At 34.1% G+C, this 26,921-nt stretch overlaps 1 protein-coding gene across 4 annotated transcripts in view; it reads right to left on the bottom strand.

The window, feature by feature from the left end:
- Positions 1-26,921, bottom strand: part of PDS5A (PDS5 cohesin associated factor A) — a 145,354-nt gene that overhangs the window by 44,726 nt on the left and 73,707 nt on the right. For all 4 annotated transcript variants that reach the window (XM_045815991.2, XM_045815993.2, XM_087864196.1 and 1 more), the window contains exons 11-19: positions 26,302-26,447; positions 24,258-24,409; positions 22,611-22,724; positions 20,153-20,234; positions 18,890-18,938; positions 18,518-18,657; positions 11,084-11,199; positions 2,807-2,912; positions 854-1,014 (exon numbers count right to left, since the gene is read on the bottom strand). In XM_045815991.2, coding sequence (XP_045671947.2) covers positions 854-1,014; positions 2,807-2,912; positions 11,084-11,199; positions 18,518-18,657; positions 18,890-18,938; positions 20,153-20,234; positions 22,611-22,724; positions 24,258-24,409; positions 26,302-26,447 — 1,066 coding nt within the window. The remainder of the gene's footprint in view (positions 1-853; positions 1,015-2,806; positions 2,913-11,083; positions 11,200-18,517; positions 18,658-18,889; positions 18,939-20,152; positions 20,235-22,610; positions 22,725-24,257; positions 24,410-26,301; positions 26,448-26,921) is intronic.

The following is a 26,921-nucleotide window of genomic DNA, read 5'->3' as shown; positions in this document are numbered from 1 at the left end:
CCTGTAAGGAAAAACTGGTTTGATTTGGCTATATCCGGAACTATTTGCATAAACTCTGAACACGTGATTCAACAGCTATCAGCAATGTGTTTTTCCTCCAAAAGACATCTCCCACATCTTTTGTCTAAATATAAACTCTCAGCACAAGTTTGATCCTAAGGCAACCTCTTTAAGATGCCAAAGTAAAAATATCAAAATGTATTTCATTCTTATGATGAAAGGGTAAAGGTAATCTTGAGGGAGAGATCAAAATTATAAAAGCACCACTGGCAACAACCAAGCAACTAATAAGATAAGCTATTAAGCACATTACTTGATTATCCCATTCTTTGGTGAGACATGAAGGTAGCAGCTATTGAATTTAAACCAGCTGGAGAAAAAAAAATGAAAATACATAGATAAGGAAGACATATTAACCACAAATTCAAAATTCTGTGAAAACTCTTGATTAATAGTAATATTTAAAAATAATCTTGTTATAAGCAAAGTTTCGGTTTGTTCTACCCAATTTCTTCTTTGGTCTTTCTTTTAATGGTAGAAGAGAGCATGAGGCAGAGAAAAGATAAAACAAAGGATACAGAAAAGTAGCTTTTTTTTTTAAGTAGACTCCACGCCCAATGTGGGGCTTGAAGTCATGACTCTGAGGTCAAGAGCTGGATGCTCTAACCGACTGAGTCACCCAGTTGCCTCCAGACAAGTAGCTTCTAAGTAAAAGTTCTCTTTCTTCTCTTCCTCCATAAAAGGGGAAAATTGACTGTATGGCTCCCACACTTAAAAAACTTATGTGTTAAAACAAAAGAAAACAAAACAAAACAAAAACCTTTTTGTTTACGATGAGAAAAAATATACTCACGATCGTATCTGGGGTAGGTCTGTTTCTATTTTGTGGCCTGTGTTTCTAAAAATTTGTATAGCAGCTTCTGCTACCTTGTCATCTTCCATTCTGAGGCACTGTAACAGGGACTCATATGTCTCTGCAGAGTGGAACGAGGTAGGATGTGTGAAAGACAGAACCTGGAGGAATAGATACAGCTTTAGAAGTACAGACAATGGTTTTAATCCATTAAAAGAAGATAATTATTTCTACTATAACTCAAAAATATTGGGCTGCATATGCTAGCTATACAGTATGAAGATTTTATTTCAGAGCCTCCTTTGCAATTTGTTGCATTTAATGAGACATTAGCATAAATAGCGTGCATTACTTTCCTTAAGAGAGTTGATTTATAGCCCTTGCCCTATTTTCTTCTTCACCTCTTAGTCGATTCTGATACTGGGAATGCAAAAAACGTGGCTCCTTTTTTATAAACTGTGATACTGTGATGTGAACAAAATATTAACACAAAGCTTTATTTCACTAGCAAAAAGATGCTCTATAAGGGACATTTTAAGTGGAATCCATCACAAAAAGTTCACTGGTCGTAACTATAAACAAGCCATAATTGTGAAATTTTATCATGAGTACAAACATAATTATTCCCTTATTTATTTCCACATCAGTCCCAGTCTATCCCAAAGGAATGTACAGCAAGTTAGACATGTCTACAAAGTTTACTTTCCGTGAAGTGGAAACAATTTAGTTAGCATAATATCAGGAATAAGGACTAAAAGTGGAGAAGTGGAGGGCAGAGGATGGAGTATACAGTCTTCATTAATTTGTTCAATAAGCTACATTTACTGGGTTACAAAGTAAAGAGACTGTCTCATTTGGTTAGGTTCTTGTTCATAATATTTAGATAGTATGTTGACATGTTAGTTGATAATATAAAACCTTGTAAGTTTTACAGAAAAAAATGGAGAATCATATTTGAAAAAACTGAATCAAACAACCTACTAAAAATGTTTATCTTAAAGATGATTTCACTCTTAAAACTATTTAAAAATATAACCTCATTATTAAACATATAATTAGAATCTTTTTTGCAAAGCATCATAACAATTCTCTCCATGAAATTATATTTAAGACCATTCCAATACAATCCCATCACTCCTTTTCTATCTCACATCTACTGCATTGATTTGTCTCCTCTCCCCCAGCTTATACATTGTAGTGATCTAAATACTTCTTTGCCTTCAATTTCCTCTCCTCTTTACTCCACTTGATGAAAGCTCTGTCAAGTGCTGTTATATAATACCTTTCTGCTCCAACAGCATTCCACAATCTAAAACCAACCTTGTTTCCCATTACTACCCAAAGCAATCCTTTTCTCTCATTAGGCTAGACTCCCCCAAATTCCTAAAATACGCCAAGAATTATTTTCTTTGATGATGCTGTGTTTCCCCAAGATTAAGTCATATCTTGTCCATAAAGTCTCGTCTGACTTGGCTCTTACGAACTGCTCTATTCTCTGAATTCTTTGGCATAAGAATATAAATATGATTAGTAATTGTTTAAAAATTCCCTGATCAGACAGATGCTATAATTTAATTCCTGTGAGCAATCCTACTACTCCCGATGAAAGATTAGATCATTTAGAACATACTGTTGTTATAAGCACATGTTATTAAATACAGGCATGCAAATGTTGAATGAAACTGCAAACCCCCCAAACATTATTATTTTATAATATAAAACAATTACATTATTATAATATAAAAAACATACATTATTTTTATAAACTATGACTTCTACCACAAATGTTTAATCTTTCAAATTTTTGTTTCAAATTTTGTTTCAAATTATTTCACTGTTTCCAGTGAAATAAAGCCCAACTCTTGCATATCCTTTTTTTTTCTTGCATTTCCTTAAGGGAGTTCAAATTAAAACTGTGGAAACGCATGGAAACAAAATTATCTCCAAAAGTACCTTAAGAAGTTCAAGTCCTGAACGAATAGCTGTATCTGGACTTACACCCTCCTCTTCATCATCTGCTGTCCCCTCTATTGACTTATTCATCAGCTTTACCAGTGCACTATTAAAAGAAGAAAATCTAAATTAGTAACCTTACTAGATTAGTAACTGGATCCTAACTGCATTGTGGCAGAATACATACAGAATCTAAACATCAGATACAAATATGTTCCTGTAGGAAAAAGTTATTTTGTGACTTTTTAAACTTTGCTCCCTATTTGACAGCTGAGCTTATTTTTTTTTAGTTTATCTCCCTACACCACCACCACAACTCCATGTGTAACTCTACTGTAAACCAACAAAACTAAAATTAAATGACACATACTGGAAATATAATTTAATATTGATTTCTATATATAAAGATATTATTTACAATCTTAGGGAAAACAATAGATGGCAGCTCCTAAATGGACAAATGACAATTCACTCAAAGCAAAAAGTTAATAAAAACATGGATAAAGATGTTTAAATTAATCCCTGGTAATTAATTCACTGAATCAGCAATTACATTCCTAGAAATTCATAGCAAAGCAGTTCATCAAAAGCATCATGTTATATTTATAAATAGATTCATCAATTAAAAACCATTTAATTACAAAAATACAGATTCTAAGGGGCACATGCACCCTGATGTTTACAGCAGCATTACCAACAATAGCCAAACTGTGGAGAGAGCCCAAATGTCCACTGACTGATGAATGGACAAAGAGGTGGTACATATATACAATAGAATATTACTCAAGCCATCAAAAAGAATGAAATCTTGCCATTTGTAATGATGTGGATGAAACTACAGGGTATTATGTTAACTGAAATTGTCAGAAAGACAAATACCATATGTTTTCACTCATATGTAGAATTTAAGAAACAAAACAGATGAACATATGGGAAGGGAAAAGAAAAAAGAAAAAGAGAAAGGGAAACAAACCGTAAGAGACTCTTAATGATAAAGAACAAACTGAGGGTTGATGAGGGAGGTGGGTGGGAGATGGGCTAGATGGGTGATGGGTATTAAGGAGGCACTAACTGTGATAAGCACAGGTGTTGTATATAAAGTGATGAATCACTAAGTTCTACTCCTGAAACCAATACTGCACTGTATGTTAATTAGAATTTAAATGAAAATTTTAAAAACCATTTAATTGTCCAACATTATGGAATTAGTTATTCAAACATATCTAACCATCACAAAATGGAATATTACTTGGGTCAATAAAAATCAGGTTATGTAGCAACACGGTACTATTTTAAGTAAAAACAGATGTGATTTTTGGTTTTGAGACTGCTTCCTCCTCAGTAAACTGAGGATAATACTACCTTATTTTGAGGGACATTAAATTTTATAGCAAATGGCCTAGTACATAGCAAATATTTAACAAATAGAAGCTAATGATAAAAGTTTTGGGTTAAAATTTTTCCTCTGGAAAAATATATTTTAGTTAAATTATTAAAAAAATTTTAAGTACAAAATATATAAGATGCACAGATGTATCTTCTATACAATTTAAACCACTTTTAGTACTTTTCTTTCCTTTTGAACATCACGAGAATAATTTAGAAACCTTAGTATCTTCAACTGATAAAAACTTTTTTGGGGGAAAACAAATTAGGGGTGTGTGCAAATGTTAGCTTGAAATACAATTTACATACATATAACTCACCTATTTAAAATGTGTTATTCAGTAGTTTTTAGTGTATATTCACAGGGCTGCATAACCATTACCACAATCTAATTTTAGATTTCTCCCTGTCCCCAAAAAACCCCTTTTCCAACAGGAGTCACGGCTATTCACTTGCACCACTTCTAGCGCTAGTCATCTACTAATCTAACTTTCTGTTGCTATACATTTGCCTACTCTGAATATTTCACATAGACAAAATCATACAATATATGGTCTTCTGTGACTACTTTCACTTAGCAAACTGTTCTTAAGGTTCATCCATGTTGTAGTATGTATCACTATTTCATTCACTTTATTTACTTATTTTTAAAAAAGACTTTTATTATTAGACAGAGATAGAGACAGCCAGCGAGAGAGGGAACACAAGCAGGGGGAGTGGGAGAGGAAGAAGCAGGCTCATAGTGGAGGAGCCTGATGTGGGGCTCGATCCCATAACGCCGGGATCACGTCCTGAGCCGAAGGCAGATGCTTAACCGCTGTGCCACCCAGGCGCCCCTATTTCATTCACTTTAATTCTGAATAATCTTCCAGTATATGAATATAAGACAATTCATCCATCAATTGATAGACATCTGGGTTGTTTCCACTTTTTTGGCTATTATGAATAATGTTGCTATAAACATTCATATACAGGTATGACATATATTTTCATTTCTCTTGGACATCTAATATTTAGGAGTGGAATTGCTGGTTGCTATAGTAACTCTCTATGTTTTAATTTTTGAGGAACTGCCAAACTGTTTTCCAAAGCAGCTCCATCATTTTACATTCCCACCAGCAATATATGAGGGTAACAATTTTTTCGCATCTTCTCCAACTCATCTGTCTTTTTGATTATAGCCATACTAGTGGGTGTAATGTGGTGTTTCATTGTGTACACACACACACAAAAATAAAAACATTCCCATCTCTGCACAAAAAATTGCCTTATGTCTCCTTTGTGGTCAATCAATCTACTTTTTCCATGCTGGCAATCACTGATGTGGTTTCTGTCACTATAATTTTACCACTTCTAGCCTTTCATGTATTTTGTGTCTGACATTTTTTATGTGACATAATTCTTTTGAGATTATTCCATGTTGTTGAGTAGAATCAGTAGTTTATTCCTTTCTACTTCTGCGAAGTATTATATGGATATGTCACAGTATGATTACCCAATTACCAATAGATGGATGTTAGGGTATTTCTAGTTTAAAGATAAAAATAAGGCTGCTATAAGCAATTAAGTATATGTCTTTATGGCAATTTATGTTTTTTTTTTCTTGTAGGCAATATCTAGTATTGGGATTCCTGAGTTGTATGGTAATATTAAATGCCTACTTAATGTTACAACAAACTGTCTCCTATATTATCAATACTTGGTATGGACAGTATCTTTAATTTTAGCCATTCAAATGGTTGTGCAGTGGTATTTCTCATTGTAATTTGAATTTATATTTCCCTAATAAGTAATAATGTTCATTGTCTTTTCCTGTGCTTATTTCCTATTTGTATATCTTACTTGGTGAAGTCTGTTCAAATCTTCTGTCCATTTTTAAATTGTATCGTTTGTGTTACAGAGTAGTAAGAACACTTTTTATATTCTGGAAATACTCTTTTATCAGATATATGCTTTGCAAGTCTTTTCTCCCAGTCTGTAGCCTGACTCTTCTTTCTCATAATGGTGTCTTGCAAAAAGGAAAAAGTACTTAATTTCTTTCATTGTTTGTGCTTTTTAGGTCCCATTTAAGATATCTTGCTCACCCCATATTTTGTTTTAGAAGTTTTAGTGCTGACATAATATATTTTTTAAAAAGTTATTTTCAGTTTGAGAAAAATACTCTGAATTAAGCTTTCTATTAGGAGGAAATCCTATAAAATGATACATAAATTTAACAAGATTACAAATGTGTTTGAAAAAATTTATAAATATATCTGATTATTTGTAAGAGGTCATCCATGCATCTACTTAGTATTTATTGACCACCTATTATGTGCCAAGTCTTAGGGTCTGTCCTAAAAGTATAGTGTAAAACAAGACAAAGCATAATAATCTTTTTCATTATAATGTTGGTGGATCACCACTCTGAGTAGAGCTATAAGAAAAAGACCCAAGTCTTGAAACCACAATTGTAGTCCTTCCTCTTCTAAAAGTACTTTAATTTCTAAATTAGAGAAATTATACATACTCCATATACTTCACAGGGATATCATGCAGCAAAAAGATTATTACCTATTCAAGTACATGTTCAAAACTGCTTGGAAAGTCTTCTATGTGTCTCTTTCTCTTCTATGCTGTGTAACAATGGAAACAAATCTTCGCCATTCTCTCTCAGGTCTAAATCCTTCCACTGAGCAGACTACCTACTTTACTTTTAACCTAATTGAGAATAATGGAGGTCTTGAGTGAAAACGAACATTCTATACCCTACCTTCTCACTTCCTCTAATTTGTATCTATTATTTTTTCACGTCATAGGGGAAGATTTCCTTCTTCCTGTTCCTCTTCTTTAGGAATGTTGCACTATCGTAATTCTATTCCTCTTCCCCCATGTTCAACCTCTCTTCTTTTCTATTAGTACCCCTCAAAAGTATTTCAATATTCAGAATTTCTCCATTTAAAAACAACAAAAGACCCTTCTTCAAGTTTATTCCCTTCCCATTATCTCATTTTTCTCCTTTACTTTTTATAGCTAAACTGTCCACAGTGGCTGTTCCACATCCCAATTTATCTCCTAAAGCAGAGTTTCGGAGTGTGACAAGGTATTTATCCCCTTTGATTTTCTCATATCTAAAGGTCGCTGAGTGGAACCTACTGGGATCCTGTTGAGCTAGGCCAGTCACCTCTGGGCTTGGGCAGTCTTCTCTGCTCAAATATTATCATTTTCTCTGTGTATCATGATGTGGATGTTGAGAAGGGCTATCTTAAGCTCTCATCAACAGTTGGGTCATCTGGGTTTGCCCTTGCTACCCCAAAGAAACTATTCTAGCCATTGTGATGTCTCTCCCTTTTCTAAATCCAATGGATACCTTTTCTGTTTTACTCTGGGTAGCATCTCACCCCTCCATCTTTTTAGTCCCTCTTTTCTGTTATCACTCTTTCCCAATTTTCCTTCCACTTTTGACCATGTCTCCTTAAAAAATTTTTTTTAATTGAAGAATTGTCATACGATATTATATTAGTTTCAGGTATAGAACATAGTGATTTGGTATTTATAAACATTAAGAAATGGTCACCATAATAAGTCTAGTTACCACCTGGCACCATACCACATTGTTAAAATTTTTAAGAATTCAATGAATTCCTTATCTTCTGCCAGCCTCTTAATTTTCCTTAGGATTCAGTCCTCACCTTTTTCTTTTTAAATTTTACCCTATCCCTGAGGTTATAACCATTATTACAATCACTACTTCACTTTCAACCACTACCTAAAGATAAATAACTAACTGGAGCATGCATGTGCGTATTTGTATAAACACAAGTCTGGAGAAAATATACTAAAGAAAAATTGGTTATATTTAGAATGATTTTCTACTATCCTCATTTCTTTCTTCCAAAATCCTTCATTATGGTTAAAGTACATGCAATTTTCTAACTACTTCTTGATTCTTTCTGCCTTTGTTTTGTCTTTTTCTTCTTCCTAGAATAGCTACTAATGTTCATTCGGTAATTACTGTGTGTGAGGCATTGTGCTAAGTGTTTTATATATCCATGTCATTTAAGCCTCTCAATAATTCCAGTTGTTATTGTATTATTCTTATTTTAAAGGTTAAGGAAATTAAAGCTCAGAGCAGCTTAAATAATCTACCCAAGGACACAGGGCTAGTGGCCTGCGCTACTCTTCCTCTGCAATCTTCACCTGGCTACCTGCCATAATTTCTACTGATCTTTCATTACCCATTTGTGTGATCTGTTTCAGAGCTTTCCCTAACAAATCCATCCCACACAATTTGGGTTATGTAACTATCCTTCTCCAGTTACCCAATGTATTTTACAAACTGCTTCATTAAATGTATGTACATGAATAAATAAACCCTCTATTTGTAATTTAATAGTCCATGAAGATTTGATTACATAGAAAGATTATATGACATAGATATTTCTCACTAAAATTAACTGGAATTTTACATAAAATTAGTCTCTCAGAAACCCTAACTAACCATAAGTTGATTTCTCTGAGCCTAAACACCTATGATGTTACTGAAAATACTGAGTTTTTGGTCTTTTAAGACTAGAGATTAACCACTAGCTTATTATAATTTATTAAAGTAAAGAAACTCTATGAAGCTTCACAGAAACAAACAGCAAATGCCATTATATGTCTCTTTCAAAGTCAATATGCAAAGACAAGAGTACTACTAAATGTACTATATCCTTGATTTACCCCATTAGAATTAAATGGCATAGAGCAAAGGACACTAACATCAAAAATAATAAATCTGGTGAGAATGTAAATGGTACAGCCACTGTGGAAAACAGTATGGAGGTTCCTCAAAAAATTAAAAAGAGAAATACCATATGATCCAATAATTCCACTACTGGGTATTTACCCAAAGAAAATGAAAACACTAATTCAAAAAGATATATGCACCCCTTTGTTTACTGCAGCATTATTTACAACAGTCAAGACATGGACATGGAAACAACTTAAGTGTCCACTGATAGGTGAATGGATAAAGAAGATGCCACACACACACACACACACACACACACACACACAGACAGACAGGAATATTATGCAGCTATAAAAAGGGATGAGGTCTTGTCATTTGCAACAACATGGATGGACCTAGAGGGTATCATGCTAAGTGAAATAAGTCAGACTGAGAAAGACAAATACCATATGATTTCCTTGTACGTGGAATCTAAAAAAAAAAAAAAAAAAAAGCCAACAAACAAAAACCACACACAAACAAAAAGCAGAATCAGACCTACAAATACAGAGAACTGATGGTTGCCAGAGGGAAGAGGGATGAAGGGATAGGCAAAATGAGTGAAGAGGAGTGAGAGATACAGGTTTCTAGTTATGGAATAAGTCATGGGAATAAAAGGTACAGCATAGAGAATATGGTTCATGATACTGTAGTATCATTGTATGGTGGTGACACATGGGAGCTATATTTGTGGTGAGCCACAGCATACAGAAATGCTGAATCACTATGTTGTATGCCTGAAACTAATGTAACATTGTGTCTGAAGTACACCCAAATTAAAAAAAAAAAAAATTAAAAATTACTGCCATCCTTTGGAAAAATAAATAAATATATCTATGGTTTTTGGCATTATCCAGCTGTGAACAAACCACTTACTCTCTGAAAACCTTAGTTTTCTTATTTGCAAATAAGAAAATAAAAAGGAATTCTTAGTTAAAAAGAAAAAAAAGACAAACATCACTGCTATTTGATGAATTATGTACCCCTAAATTCATATGTTGAAGTCTAACCTTCAGTACCTGATGTGATTATACTTGAAATGAGAGCCTTAAAAGAGATAATTAAAGTAAAATGAGGTGAAATGTGTGGGGCATTATCCAATATGACTACTGTCCTTAAATGAAGAGAAGATTAGGACACAGACAATGTGAGACCTTGTGAGGAGACAGTGAGAAGGAGGCCATCTGCAAGTCATGGAGAGAGGCTTCAGAAGAAATCAAACTTGCTGACACCTCTATCTTGGACTTCTAGCCTCCAAAACTGTGAGAAAATTAATTTCTGTTGTTTAAGTCATTCAGTCAGGGGTACTTTGTTATGGCAGCCCTACAAAATCAATACAACTGGCATTTCAATACAACCAAAGCAGTAGTTCACACATGGTGAAGTAATTAATAGCTAGAACCAGCTCTCCTAATCCAAGGCTGTTTAAAAAGAGAACCAATAAAAACAAACCAAACCAAACCAAGAGAGAGAGAGAACCAGTAAGTGCTATGTAATAACCCAACATGAAAAGGAAGACATATAGCTTATCTATTATGCCAGGCTACTTAGTTTTATGTGTTATCTCTAACTCTCACAATCATCCAACAGGGAGATATGACACACACATTGAAGTTAAAAATAAAATGAAAAACTCAGATAAATTACTGGGCTTCTTCCAAAGCCACAAAACTGGTATGCAGTAGACACATGCTGTGAAACCAGATTAGTCTGAGGGCAACTTGTGCTCTTTTCAAAATACTATTCTGTTTTCACATATCTCAAGTGAACAGTGATATATACTAAAGGAATGTTGTACGGCCATCAAAATGGTTAAGAAAAATCAAAGACAGATTGACAGCCCATAGATACAAGATTTTCTTCTTTCTCCATTCTTAATGTTCTAGGTTTTCTTTATGGAGCACATATAGGCTAAAGATAAAACGCAAGAACCCTTAAAAAAATAAAAAGCACTGAAGTAAGTCAAAAGACTAGAAAACAAGCAAGCCCTTCTTTCAACTTCAATGATACATCCTTCTGCCATTAAAAAGGTATACAGGGAACCTTTTTAGGTTTTCTTAGGGACCCAGAATTTAAACTTACAACAGTGTGGTTTCCGATTATATTCTATTTTTGAGTGAATATATTTCCTAGCTTACCTTATGGCTTCTGAATCAATGTGCACAGGTGCAATTCTTTCCAACAGAAATTTGACCATCTCTAGAAAAGGATTTGTTGGCTGCTTAGGATTTGCAAGTTTTCGAGCTATTTCTCTCTATAGAAAGGAAAGATTTTACCATAAGTATGATTTACTTTCATATTTTTCAAAATAAAAATGATTATAGGTATCAAAAGCATTTAAAGATTCAAAACCAGTAGAATCTGCTTTAGAAACTGACTAAATTTCTGCTTTAGACCCTGACTAAAATTATATACTCATTAGGTAATCAATGCAAAATCTGGACTTTGGAGAACAGAAAGGGGATTACACGGTATGATTTATGCCTTCTGTCTCATATTTCTCCCATGAAGTTATTGCTTAGTAAACAATCTTTGTTAATGCTCTACTTTCAAAAAGTTAAAAATTTAAACTTTCATGGGTATGTCTTATTAGTTTATTTCAAAATAATTTCATAATATTTTGTTTTATTTCAGTTAATGATTTGTTTTTTAAGGAAGGGAAGATTCGTTAAGTGTGAAATTATTTAAAAGTTTTTTTTAGTTCTGGAAGAGCAGAGCTGATTTCAAAGACAGTGGTATTACATCAAATATCTCCTACAAAGAGAACACATTATTGATGGAATTTCTAAAGATTATATTAGGACTTAATGATTATAGAGCCTTAATTCTCCCAAAGACAAGGTTAAATTTACAAAGTGCTAGGCATTGGGGAAAGAAGTTTAATAATGAGGCTTTTAACTGAATATCTGTGATGAGTAAATGTAAATTTTGGCTGAGAAGATAAAGCACATTAAAAGTGCTTTCCAAACTATAAAGCAATAACAAATAATAGTCACTTTATGTGCTCTTTTCATAAAAAAAGGAAAACAACATTAGTGATATATGGTCAGAGGGATGAGGGAGAAAGCAAAAAATTTCTACTGTAGTTTCCGTGACATCTTGACACAAATTAATTATAAAAACAATATTAAATTAGATACCATGCATATTTGTTAATAGAGTGTAAGTCTCAGGAAAACTTGTTAGTCATTAAGAGATGCCTGTTTTATTTTGCAAGCTGTAATTAACTGAGCAAAATTTTAGCATTTGAGAAAATAAAAATATTTTAGTCAGTGCTCAGTCCTTACATAATGTGCTCTAACCCATAGGTATACATTTTAAATCTGAATTTAAGTATGTTACTATCTTTTGAAATCAAACTTATTTTGTACAGTTCTCCCCCAAAGGGGATTTTTTCATCCCTAGTATAAAATTAATTGCTTTAACCTAAGATAAAGTCAGGGATCATTTAATAACAAATACATCTACTGGAAAATTGCTAGACAAACTATACAGTCAGTACTTTGGAACAGATTACTAAAAAAGGAAAAACTAGGCATTAGGAGAGATAGTTATGGTAGAAAAAATAAAGTTAATGTTAAAGGGAAAAAGAATAATTCTCAATTATCTAATCAGTAATAACACTATAAAATATACCTATATACATAAACAGTAACACTAGACACAATGAACTTTTATTTTAGTGAAGCCCAACATGGGGCATGAACTCATGACCCTGAGATCAAGACCTGAACTGAGATCAAGAGTCAGACGCTTACCCGACTGAGCCACCCAAGCGCCCGACACACTTTTAAAACCTGACATTTTTGTGTTCAAATATAACCTTACATTTAAGTAATCGCTCATATTTTATGTATCCAATATTTAGGTACTCTCTCATAACAATTATATGTGATAATTTTAAGTGATGTTGGGGATAAGCAGCAAGCCAAATTAGTTTCTGACAACCAACTAATGAGTTTGTAGCACCAAATCAAGTTTCCTTATTTTCTTTACACAAGAAAAAAAAATACCCACACATATTTCCAATACACATCAAGAAATTTTATAACTGAAAAGTACTTGACAAAGCTTCAAACAGAAGTAATCATTTGTGGGGCGCCTGGGTGACTCAGTCGTTAAGCATCTGCCTTCGGCTCAGGGCGTGGTCCCGGAGTCCTGGGATCCAGCCCCACATCAGGCTCATCTGCTGGGAGCCTGCTTCTTCCTCTCCCACTCCCCCTGCCTGTGTTCCCTCTCTCACTGGCTGTCTCTCTGTCAAATAAGTAAATAAAATCTTTAAAAAAAAATTAAAAAAAAAAAAAAAGAAGTAATCATTTGTAAACTTTTTAGGAAACGACAGCAGAATGATTAAAGAAAATGAATTCTTTCTGCATCCCTGACAATATTTCCAAAATTTCTCATCAACACTGCAGATTGATACTACTACTGATATTTACTAATTACATAAATTGTTTAGTGTATTAAGCACCCTTAAGGAGTATCAAGGAAATAAAGAAATAGTCCCTATTTTCTTTCTTTTTTTTATAAGATTTTATTTGAAAGAGAGGGTGTGCACCAGAGAACAAGCAGGGGAGGGGCAGAAGGATAAGCAGACTCCCCACTGAGCAAGGAGCCAGAGGTAGGGCTTGATTCCAGGACCCTGATATTATGACCTGAGCCGAAGTCAGACACTTACCGACTGAACCACCCAGGTGCCACAATCCCTATTTTAACAAGCTTATAATTTATTAATTGTTATTACAAAAATAAATGGCTTAAAAATTCTGCATCTATATATCTTTTGTTCTTCATTTTTTCCTTTCTCATTTTGACAATTAACAAAATAAATGTTTGTTAAAAAAATAGTATTCTTTCACGTACACAGAGTTCCCTCTCATATACTTTTGTTGTTTTCCTAATCAAAATGTCTCCTAAGAGGATTTAACATTAGTATTTTTCACAGCTGGAAACAGTAAACTAGATAAAGCAATTTCTCACAAGAAGCAGTTTCTAAAGGTTTCACTTTCATGTCACAGTGATCTGTTGTTTTTGGTTGGTGCGTGTGCGGGGGGAGGTTTCCTCCACCAGGAAGCAATTCTCCAGACACAGTAGGATGTCCTACAATTCAGCTCAATTCTGACACTGTCTACCCTGAGGCAGCATCGGTTCCCACAGGTTAAGAGTTCAATCTTAGAGGGACTGCTTCCCCCCAACCCCCAGACATTAGTTGTAAGCCCAGATTGTTACCTATACTTCTGACCAACCGTCTGTAAATCTACGTTCCCACGACCCCCTCCTTTCTTGGGTCTGATGAACTTGCTAGAGCAGCTCACAGAACTCAGAGTTAAATTTACTTACCAGATTACTGGTTCATTATAAAAGGATATAGAGCTAAGGAATAGCCGGATGGAAGAGATGCATAGGGTAAGATATGTGGAAAGGACAGGGAACTCCCATTCCCTCTGTGAGCCTGCCCATCTCCCCAGTCTCCACATGTCCACCAACCCGGAAGCCTCTATGATTCTTGCCTTTTTTAAGTTTTTAATGGAGGCTTCACTACATAGGTTTCATGATCAAATCATTGGCAACTGGTGACTGAACTCAATTTCCAGCCCCTATCCCCTTCCCAGATGTCTGAAGGTAGAACTGACAGTACCAATCCTTTAAGCATGTGATTGGCTACACAGGGAATCCCCACCCTTAGGTGAGCTCTCAAAGGCACCTCATTAATGTAACAAAGGATACCTTTGCAGCTCTCGGCACTTAGGAAATTTAAAGGGTTTTAGTTCTGTGCCAGAAATGGGGGACAAAGACCCATTACATATTTCTTATTATAAATCACATGACATCTTTTATCATTCTCGCTGAATCAGAGAAAGGTTAAATTAAAAGAAAATAGGAAGCACTTGATGACTTACTGAATAGCGTTAAGTCAGCACCTCTCTCCCCTTTCATTCTTTTCTTCTCTACCTCCTCCAGGAACTATACCTACGCTAATATATACCAACCAGCCTTAAATTTCAGATTTCTAAACACAACTGCTGTGAGGCCACACATCATTATCTTCTCTTATCCTTCAAACATCTTCTCTGATAACAATCACTCAAGCTAGAAATAGAGCAGTCATTCTTGCTATAGTGTTCTAATCCCTACTCCTCCTTTATGATTCGATTCAGGAATCATTTATTCTAGAATAAGCTATTTCCATTTCCACCCCTGCCTGGGATGGCTGCTGTTCCTTTGTTACCAAAGTGCATGATTCTATCAGAATACTTACCACACTGTATTCTCCACTGAAATATTTGCCTTCCTCTGTCACCTAAATTGCAACCTCAGTGAGAGGCCATGTATAATACAATTTACTAAATTACGCAGTGAACTATAATATAATGGTGTAGGCTTGATCAAGGGACAACCCAAAATTTGGCCTTCAGAAGATACAATGTATATTCAGATAACCCTTTGGGGAAGGGTTTTTTACGGTGTGGTCCATGAATGAATCTTATCAGAATCACTTTGAGACTGTTAAAAAGATGGAGATTCAGGATCCCTCTCCACCTATTTTAAGAATTCCTAGTGTTTGTCATAAATATGTAATACCATAAGAATTAATTTTCATTTACATCTCATAGGGGTCTTGTATTAGGTCATATATAAAATTTCATCTTATTCTAACAATCTTTTGAGGTTGATAATATTTATAGATGAAGAAAAGGAAGCTCAGAAATACTGAGTAACCCACTAACAGTCACAATGGTAGTAATGTTATAGCTGAAATTCAAACCTAAGACTTTCTCAAATGCTCAATAAACAAGCTTCCTGAAAAATCTTGAAATTTAGGTCATAGGGAGTTGCCAGAGCATAAAACAGCAAGCGGAGCTCATGCTATGGCAAATATGTGATCCTTCTCTAGGACCAAGGTATGGAAACTCAAAACCTGAAGTCCAAAGGGAAAGCAAATCTATCCGGCACATATCATAATACCATTGCTCATCCTCTCTCGCTACAGCATCATGTATACAGGTATTAATCCACAGTATGTGTCTGTTGTTATTCCTTGCTCAAAGTATTTGATCTCCATTCCCACAAATTCAGTTACTGAGTAATGCTTACCTCTTGAGAAGAAGTGATTGTCATTTAGAAAAAAAGGAAGTGGCAGTACATATACATTAGCAGGGGACAGAGAGGGGTTCTCAGAGATAGAATGAAATCTACACAGAACGACAGAAACTAAATTTTATGTTTGTATATTTCTTCTTTATTCTTTTCTTCAACTTCAAAATGAAACTATCAGGAAAAGAGGAATGTGATACTAGAGGGTATATGTAACTAGTACCAGTAGCCCTTGCGGAGAAAGACAAAATGATACAGATATTCTGGAAAACAGCAAAAACTCTTCTAACAGTGGTCATTTTCCTGAGTGTTTAAAGGGTATTATATATCCTATTTTATACTCAAGAATATATAGATAAGTTAAATAATGTGCTCAGAATACACAGTGCTAATTTAAAAGCCAGAAATTACTGTGAAACATTCACCAAAGAAAATAAATTAAAAACCATGAATAGCAGAAATTTTTTCTTCTAGAATAGAGTTCTATTAGCTATTCTGTAGACCATTAGTTAAAATATCCTCAGAATAACTCCCCCCCCCCAAAAAAGTATCATTACCATGCTCTTTACAGTGCAACTGCAGTTTTCATCTCTACTTTCCTGGTTGCTAAAATCAGGAGTGCTAATTGGCTGCACTGCATGGCTGCGGTATTCATCCTGAGATATTCTGGTTACAAACATCTGTTTTGCATATACTTTTTGGATTTGGAAACTCTTAGATATTTATGGTCTGACAAATAGCAGGAATTCACGTTACTGCCATTTTTTCAAACTCAAGCTCAATCTCTGTTTTCTCAGACCAAAAACACCACTTGATTGTTCTTTCTCAAGGTCACTTGTTGAGCAGTATTCAGTTTGTCCTGGCTCTTCCTACAAACAATGCAATGTATATAAAGAACACTATTGAGGACCTATGAAATCTAGACTCTACCTGCAGCTCAGCCACTATCACCAGCTGTAAAAGACTGGACGAGAAACCTTAAAATTCCAAGTCTTTATTTGTAAATGAAGTGGTTAAACCAACTCTTTCTTTTTTTTAAAAGATTTTATTTATTTATTTGAGAGAGTGAGAACAAATGAGCGAGCATACGTATGTGAGCCTGGGGAGGTGCAGAGGGAAAGGGGGAGAAAGAGAGAGAGAGAAAATCTCAAGCAGACTCTGTGCCGAGCGCTGAGCCTGATGCACGGCTCCATCTCACGACTCAGATCATGACTTGGGCCGAAATCAAAAGAGTTGGACGTTTAACCAAATGAACCACCCTAGTGCCCCTAAACCAACTATTTCTAAGGTCTTTTCGAAATATTTCATTCTATGATCCAATAACATGGGTAGATACCCTGTAGGACACAGTACTCTGGAACTAGAATTCGAAATGCCAAAGAAATAAATGCAACCTTTAACTGTTTTCAGCAAACCACCCAGCTCAGAAGTGCAAAAGTGGAGGTAGTCTGGGCACTTGGCGTATCCTCATCCCTGGGCCCAAGAGCCCACTGTTCTCTTCCCCTCATCTCTTCCTAATTCCTGTTTTTTAAATCCACTTAGAGACCTAATATCCCTAGAATAGAAAATACCAATTCCATGCTCTCAGATCACTTTGTATATACATCTATTATAGTCCTCATCCCTTTATCACACAAATAATTATCGCACTCTCTTTCTAGAACAAAGTTAGGCATAAATATCTGAAATAATTTTCTTTTCTCTTATTCAGCTCTGTAAGCCTGGTCCCAAACATAGTAGTTGTAATGTATGTAATACCACAGAAATACAATTTATTTAAATCCTAAAGGGCTGTGCAGGACCAGGTATTAGGATATATATACATAGACACACAAAATCTTCTAACAATCCTATTAGTTTTTGAACATTTACAGATGAGAAAAATAAGGCTACAAAATATTGAAGAACTTACTAAAGGTCACACTGGTAGTAAATGGTATAGCTGAAATTCAAACACAAAACTCTCATTAAATGCTGAATAAATGAATGGATGAAGTTTTCCTTCCTGATATTTTCAATGAATAATGGTTTTCTATAAAATAAAGAATCCAGGAACAGAATGAAGACAAAAGCCTAAATAGGAATTACTTTATCTATAAATGCATATATGGCAATGTAACTGTTGCTAATTTATTGACAAAGTTTATTTCCATGCTAATACATGAGTGAAGAAAATGCATACACACATAAGCATTTAGGAAATTCTACTTACTTAACAAACGCCTACTAAATACAAAGTATACCGTCTTGCTCAATTCCTATGACCAACCTCCCTGGCTTCGTTCTCTGTGTTTTTCCTAGAATTTGGCTAAACAGTGGTAAGAGAGCTAAGCTGACCAGAGATATACTCCTGGGTAATTCAGAGTTCACAATATTGTTAAATTAACACAAATAATTTATGTAAAGCAGACTTTAATGAAATATAAATTTCAACAAGCAAAGCTAAAAGAACATATGTAGAAGGATAATTTACTAACCACACAAACATCTGCCTGTTTGCATGAACAGGTTGGGCTGATTAATAACTCCAGCTGAGACCGCAATTTCTCATCATCACCAAGAACCTGGTTAAATTTCTTCACAAAATCTTGTGCTTTCCCAGGGTCAGGCAAATTCTCTATAAAATTGAAAGAGAATCCGTATTATAAAAGAAAAACCACTCTACTAAACTAAAAGCAAGCTGTCTTAAATTATCCTGAGCTATCAAAAGACAATCAGCCTAACTGGTTCTTAGAAATAAAATTAAGAGGATTATTTTCTCTTACTTAGTATTAAATTGATAGTCCCATCATGTAAATTGTCTGTTTTGATGTTTATTATATATATATGGAATGAATAAACAAACTCACTTGCTATGGTCATCAGTTTTCCAAACATGGCAGAACAGTTAGCCTCTGACTGAAATTTAAAACAAAAACAGAAGTAGTCATACGTGATACCAAATTTCTGTAAGAAAACCCAATTACACATTTTTAAAGAAAAAAAAAACCCAAACCAAATCAAAACAAAAAACATCACAAACCAGCCACCAGAAAATCTACACCCTAAGTTGGTAACAAAGAATTGTGAGTAACAACTATTAAGTTAGGTCAAACAAAAGGAAAGGTGATATCAAAAAGAGGTTTTTAAAAATTAAAAAGGAGTACATAACTTCCATAGGGAAAACACCTTGCAGAAGACTGGACTGAAGGTAACTGAAACAGTTATCATATCAAAATTACTGTGAAACCATACATCAAAGAAAATAAACTAAAAATGTGAAGAGTAGAAAAAAATTTCTTCCTGAATAGTTCTATTAACTATTTTGTTAATAGAACCCGGCCTATTACTTAAATAACCCCAGAATATCACCTGCCTTCCAAAAAGTACTTCCTTATAGTCCAACACAATAAAGTATTACTTTTACTAAATCTGTGTGAAATTTGAATAATTTGGATCAGAAACTGGTAAACTGTGGTCCTATGGACCATTTGTTATTGTTAAAGTTTTGCTGAAACACAGTCATATTCATTCATTTACATATTACCTATAACTACTTCTGCAATTTTATAAAGGCAAAGAGTTGAGGAGTTCACCAGATATTTTACGGCTGGTAAAGCCTAAATTTTTACAATCTGATCATTTACAAAAAAATTCTGCCAAACCCTGCTTTAGCATCAACAGACCCTTGAAGGTGTCTGTCTACAATTTCCTAGTTAAGAACACCTATTCTAATAGCAAATACATTTAGAAGTATATTAAGAAATTATTAAAGTTTCAATTTTTTTGTTAATTTGATTTTGCTATATTTATAGAATTGGTACCTAATTTGATACTGACTCTACACTGAAGGATCCAAAATGATGGAGTAAAAAAATAAATAAAAAAAAATAAAAAAAAAATAAAAATCACGATTTCTCAAAGAAATTACCATTTCTTTGTTCATGCTAGAAAATAAGATTTTGTTATATTCATTTAGAGTGAAAATTTAGCTTGAAAAACTAGAGAAATTATGTGTAACCAACATTTGGAAAACAAACACTCGAAATAGTTTTTACTTGCCTCATTATAACTACAGAAAAACTGAATAATGACCATAACAAACTATTAATTTAAACAAATAATGAACCTACTGTAGGTTGCTTGTGCAAATCCAATAGTTCCCGTACATGACTTCTAAGCATGTTCTGACACTTCCACATTTCATTGAGAGCTCTGTTAAAAAAGTTATAAATATGAAAAAATATATGTAATATAACAATTCTGGTAGTTACTCAACTTTACTACTTTTCTTGTTTACCCCACACTTCTACCTCTACCTAAAATTTTAAGTACCAGCACAGGCATTTATTTATAGGATTAAGACAGGTTAGTTTAAAATAGTAAATAAAAGACTTCTTACGAGAGAAAATATTTGAGAAGTTTAGAAGGATAAACAGGATCTTTCTAGGTAAATCGGGACTGAAAGACATTTTTTTTTTTTAAGATTTTATTTATTTGAGAGACAGAAAGCTTGAGCACGAGGTGGAATGAGGGGCAGAGGGAGAGGGAGAAGCAGACTCCCTGCTCAGCAGGGAGCCAGACGTGGGGCTTAAGCCCAGGACTCTGAGATCACGACCTGAGCCAAAGGGAGACACTTAACCAACTGAAACACCCAGGTGCCCTGGGACTGAAAGACATTCTAAACTTAGGAAACTAGAATGCTCTGGTACAAAAAAGATAAAATGTCATTAAAATGCCCGGGATAGAAAACTTAAAATTTTTTTTTTTACAGATTTGGAGCACAGAGTATGAATGAAGTAGCATCAGGAAGATGGAACATACTGTAGAAAAGGATCAGATCATAAAGGCATTTTCACGACAGGCTAAGAGGTATGCATGAAGGGCTAAAGAAATGAACTTTTTAGAAATGATGTAGACTCAAGGCACCAAATTTAACTTGAGTGTGTTTATTATTTATTCTAGACTCCTTTCTCTCCATTAAAGCAGATTTTCTTCTCTCACAAACCCAGTCCTTAATTCCAGGGGCCCAGAGGGATCTCTGAGACATTGGTCTATGTTGGAATATTCTTTGCCAATATTTTGAAATATAAAGAGACCAAAACCTTAGGCCAGGGATTTACTACCTAGGGTGAGCATTAGGAATCACCTGCCAATTTTTTAAAAAAAGATGGCTAATGCCTGCTAATATAATACACTAAGGATACAACGTTACCTCTGTAGAATTTCTGCTGAAAATGCATAATCCCAATCTAATAGAGGAAACACTGGATGAACCCAAATCGAGGGAATATTCTACAAAATTGGACTGGACCATGCAATACTTTTCCCCAGTCATCAAAGTTACAAAAGACAAGGAAAGACCAAGGAATGACTCCAAATTAAGAAACTAGAGACATGACAAACAAATATACATCTGTAATCCTAAGAAGGAAGAAAAAAACTCCATAAAGCACATTATTGGAACAACTGAAGAAACTTAAATACACATTAGATTAGACAATAATATTGTATCAATGTTAAATCTTTTGATTTTGAAAAGAGTACTCTGGTCATACAAGAGAATATCTTTGTTCTTAGGAATATACACTGAAATATTTAGGGGTAAAGGGATCTGATGTCTGCAAATTACTTTCGAATGGTTCAAAAGAAAATATTTATGTAGAGATAAAGAAAAAGTATATGCAAATGGCAAATGATAAAGCAAATGATGAATCTGGATAAAAGGGCTATCATAATGCTTTGTACTATTCCCGCAACTTTTCTGTAAGTTTGAAATTATATGAAAGTTAAAAGACAATTATATAAAATATAATATACACATATTATAATAATACACACACACAAGCTGAGGTTCTTTTCAGAAGAATCCAAATTCTTAGTGATAGGATGTGTTTACTTTTTAAAAAGCTTTTTACAGTGGAGTGACCACACATCCTAGTGCCCTGGGACAGTAAAGTAAAATCAGGCCAATCGCCTGATTAAAAATATTAATAATGCCTTTCAGTTTCAAAAATATCCCAGTTCAGACAACCTATCATATGGTCATTCTACACAGAGGTGATCTGAATATACTTTTCTGATTAAGAAGCAGTATTTAGTTCTTAGGATTAGTATTTTAAGCTCCACTAGTGTATTTTAGATCCCTGTCAACAGGTAGATAAAAGTAATTTTGACATGGTGATTTCTTTGAATCCCTGAAACTATATTATTAAGTTGCCAAATATGTCTATGTATATAGGAATATTTTTTGCTTTTAACTTATCTGAACTTATAAAAATTTTCTGTATAAACATTTATCTAAGGTTTTTTTCCTTAACAGCACGTGCGAGTGTGTGTGGGGGGGGTAAGTGGGGGCAGAGGGAGAGAATCTTAATCCAGCTCCATGCCCAGCCAGGGGCTGCATCTCATGACCCTGAGATCATGACCTGAGCTAAAATCAAGAGTCAGACCCTTAAATGACTGAGCCACCCAGGCACCCCTGAGGTTCTTGCTTCAACTAGAAGAAGCAACAACCCCATCAAGAATTAGACAAGGTGAAGTAATTTTATAAAATCTTTAACTTGAACAAACACTTAAAAAGTAACTTACTTGACAGCATTTGGATCCAAACTAGCATATAAATAATACAAGCATTTCATTCTCTCTTCTGTTTCCAGGTTGTGAGGAACAAGATACTGGGCAAAGATTTTCTCTACCAACAGTCTATGAAACAAAAAATCCCAATAACAATTATTCTATTTTTTAAGAAGCAACAGCCCTTTCATATTTTAACCATCTCATGCAAAGATATCAGACCTATGTGTGTAAGTACGATGGAAAAGATTAGTAGGTGACTAGATCCTTTACTTGGAGTATGGTTTTTATTTGCTTGTTGTTGTTGCTGTTTAGTAATCTCTATGCCCAACGTGGGGCTCAAACTCATGAAATCAAGAGCTGCGTGCTCTTGAATTACAAGTAACTGAGACAGGCAGGCACCCTGGAGTACAGTTATTTTAAAATTTAGAGCTATGGTTGCTATTTGTGGCTTTACTTTTTGTCAGTATGGAATATTTGTTCTAAAAGGGTTATATATTATTACTAAACACAGGGTGCTAGGCTGTTCCAGCTACTCTTCATCAGTCCTGACCTATAGGATATTACTTAACACTACATATGAAGCTACGATCAAGAACAGCTAATTCTAAAAAAAAAACCACCAAAAACCAAAATACCCAAAAACAAAACCAACCCCCCCCCCAAAAAACCCCAACACACACAAAAAACATTAATTTCCTCCAATTACAATCCAACTTCTTTCCCATGCTGTCATTTTATAAAATCAGGGGGATCTTCCTTCATATTACTTCCTGAAAATTTAGCTTTTCCTGTGCACATCTGATCTCTCTTCTCTCCAGTCTAAATTCCTTAACGATAGAATAACCTTCTCTCTAAGCTTATATTTATTATTCAGAACCACTAGAGTAAGACAATATAAGAAATCCTCATTAATCAATGAAATACACAGCCAGTGATGCCAAAGTCATCAGTCTAATTCTATAAAACATTGCAAAGTATTTTGCAAAAACCAAAATCATTACTACAACCCAATATAGAATTACAAGTAACATTCGAAAAATGAAAACAATATAAATCCTTAACACAAGAAAAAGAATTTTGTAACTTATGGGGATGGATGTTAAGTTGACATACTGTGATGATCTTCTCCCTATATATACAAATTTAGAATCATTATGTTATACACCTGAAATTAATATTATGTGTTGATTATACCTCAATAAAAAGAATACCATAGTACTGTCTCTATCGAAACTTACAGTGTTGCAGAAAAGTAAAAATAATAACTAGCAGTTATTGAATAGTCCCATATTGACAGGCATTGGGCTAGGGAGCTTTATGTTACTTTTTATTTAATCCACATGACCATCTTGTATGGAAAGCTTTATTATTACTTTTTAGATAAAACCAAGGTGCACAGAAGTTAGTTGTGCAAAAGCACACGTCTAATAAAGGGAAGAATGAACATTTGGTCTCTGGTCTGACTCCAAAGCCCATAACTACTTCCCTAATTATGCTACTTAACAATATGTGTCAGAGTCTTATTTAAACATACAATGTATAAATACACAGAAAGTGATTTCCAAATTTAGAAATAATTAAAAAATTAAGAAGAAGTATATGTCAAAAAAATTAAAAGCACTTTTATATTCAATCATTCTACCAACATGTCAGACTCACTTGTCATCGATGCTATTCTGATAATAAATATGCAAAAGTTTGTCCTTTATCCAGCTGACTTTCTCTGCAGCTTCCTTTCCTGCTTCACCATGAAGACAGTATTTCTTATAAAGCTGAGCCAGACCCATCATTGCTTCTTTTCTTACTCGCCACTAAAAAGTATAAAGTTTATTGAATGAGCGAGATACCAAACTTTAGTGTATTAATCTGCAAAAACTGGCATTTCTTCACTAGATTTTATAATCAGACTTATATGTATATAAACTGGCATAATATCCATTTTCCTAAGAAGCAACAAATTGCTTTACCAACAATTTTGAATACATGCCTATTTATAAATCAGACTATTTTAAAAATTGTCTAATGCAAATACTACTAAATCACCTACCAATTTTTTATTTGCCTCACAGCAAAGCAATCAGTAGTAAATCTTACAGATGATTTCATTAGATTCTGTTTAAAAAATGTGCCCAAGTTTTAAAATTGATGACAAGGTAAAAAAGTGTGTGATTTACTCCGCAACCAAAAGCTCCATCATCTGGAAGGTTTTATCTTAATTACATTCCTTTTGATATTAACTCAGAATAAAAACAAAATTTAGTATCAAGATCCTAGAAACACAAAGTTGGAAAGCACCTTAGTGATCATTTTAAGTGAACTTCCTTCCTTTATAGATTAAAAGCGCAAATAATTTACCTAGCCACATACTACTTAGTGGAAGAAGACTCTTTGGGACTTCTAGAGACTAGAACAGTTTGCTAGGAGGAAAGAAAGGTGGCAAGATGGAGGTCGATAAAAACCTACAGTTAAAACCATGGTACTGAGATATAATTAAAAAAAAAAATAACCAAAAAAGATATTTTCTCAATAACAAATCAGACACGATTTTTGGTTTATTTACATTAATATTTCTTTATAATCTTTTATATAATTTCCTCATTTTTAGGCTATTTAGATGGAATGAAACTTTATTCCCATATAACAGGTAACAGATGCCTTTTGACATTTGTCACATGAGAGCAAGGAATGTAAGCAGTGAAATCTAAGACTAAGTCCTGTTCCTACATTTTAGAGAGGAGAAAACAAATTTCAGAAAGGCTATATCCAGGGTCATCTAATTTACTGCACCAAAATCTGGGTCCTAAAAGATATCCAGCAGATGCTATTATAACCATATCACACAGCCTCAGGAAGACTCATGTATTCAACTCTTTCAGAAACTATAAACAAACATTAGCAGAAGCAGGAGTGAAATGTTTCTAAAAGGAGGAAATAACACAAATGGTAATACCTTAAATCGAGTGTGTGTATGGAGATGGGGATGGCGGGGAAGGGGGGGTTACCAGCTAACCACTAGGTAGAGCCTCATTTCATTTAAATTAAAGCCAGGAGGAAAAACTTGTTCAAAGTTATAATCACTGATCCAGTTGAACATGTTAAACAGTGCCCACCTGACATACTTGCCTCCTCTAACAAAAGTTAGAAAGAACTTAAAGAATACCTCTTGCTGTATTTTATGACCACGAAATATAGTTTTACTCCGAAACTATTGCTAAAGGACACTGGTTTTATGAGTACAGTGTGTTTTCAACCATGCCTCAAATAAAACAGTACACTGCAAAGCCAACTTTTGTTAAAGATGTTAATAAGATGTCTAATCAGCCTACCTTGCATGGCTGTCTCTTGCTTACAGCTGACACTATTTCTTAGCGAAAGCTTTTGTTGTTCTTAGCACTACTCTCCCTTATCAAACCATGTTTTTAACTGTAACCACAGAGAGGAAATCACACAAAAAAGTATCTGAACATACAACTATCACTTCTGCCTTTAGCTTGGCACAGCAGTAAAGAAATATCATTTTCATATAAAGTATGATATTCTTTTAGTCCAATGAATAACAGATCCAGCTAAGTTTATACAACATGATCACTTTTGAAACTCGTAAGTGAAAGGTAAAATAAAATTTTAGAAATAATTTCTATTGTCTTTAGCAAACACTTTAAATCTAGTAAATTACAAAAGAATAAAATTCCTCAGATTTTACCCGTTTATCCAGTGTTCTTTCTCTTACAAAGCCAAGTAGTTGATCATTTACTAAGGCAAGGTCTCTTTTGGCAGCTGTTATTATAGTAACAATGACATCGTGACGAATAGCCTCTTCGGGATCATGTGATCTAACTTTCAAATATTCTGTAATAAGAGAAAAAAACTAAAGCTAAATGTTAGCTATGATATTTGTCATGTTCAGAATGACAGAAAAGGCTAATGCTTTAGGCTTCTATCCATACTGAAACAATGTTTATAAAGAGTGGCATGAATTAAAATCATTTTATTTTTGAGGTGGCAAAACCCTACATAATCACAAAATAAACTATACCCACACTATTTATTACTGGAGTCACATCTTAATAAATAATGTATTTTACCTTAAGTATTCTGGAAAAGTCAAATCACAACTAAATATCTGATTTATATATTCAGAACACAAGTTACAATACAAATGAAAAGAATTAAAAGAAAACTAGTAAAAATGCTTATAGCAAGTTTGCTGACAGGTATATTTCTGTACATTACACAATATAAAATACATAGTAACATTCTATGACCTCTAAAAAAGATTCCTAAAAAAGATTCCTAAAAAAGATTCCAGAAAATGTTTCTTCT

The sequence above is a fragment of the Ursus americanus genome, chromosome 8 (genome assembly GCF_024610735.1).
Source record: "Ursus americanus isolate L20-20 chromosome 8, mUrsAme1.1.p, whole genome shotgun sequence".
In the NCBI taxonomy this organism is placed as follows: Eukaryota; Metazoa; Chordata; class Mammalia; order Carnivora; family Ursidae; genus Ursus; species Ursus americanus.
This window is presented reverse-complemented; position numbering and strand designations above follow the sequence as displayed.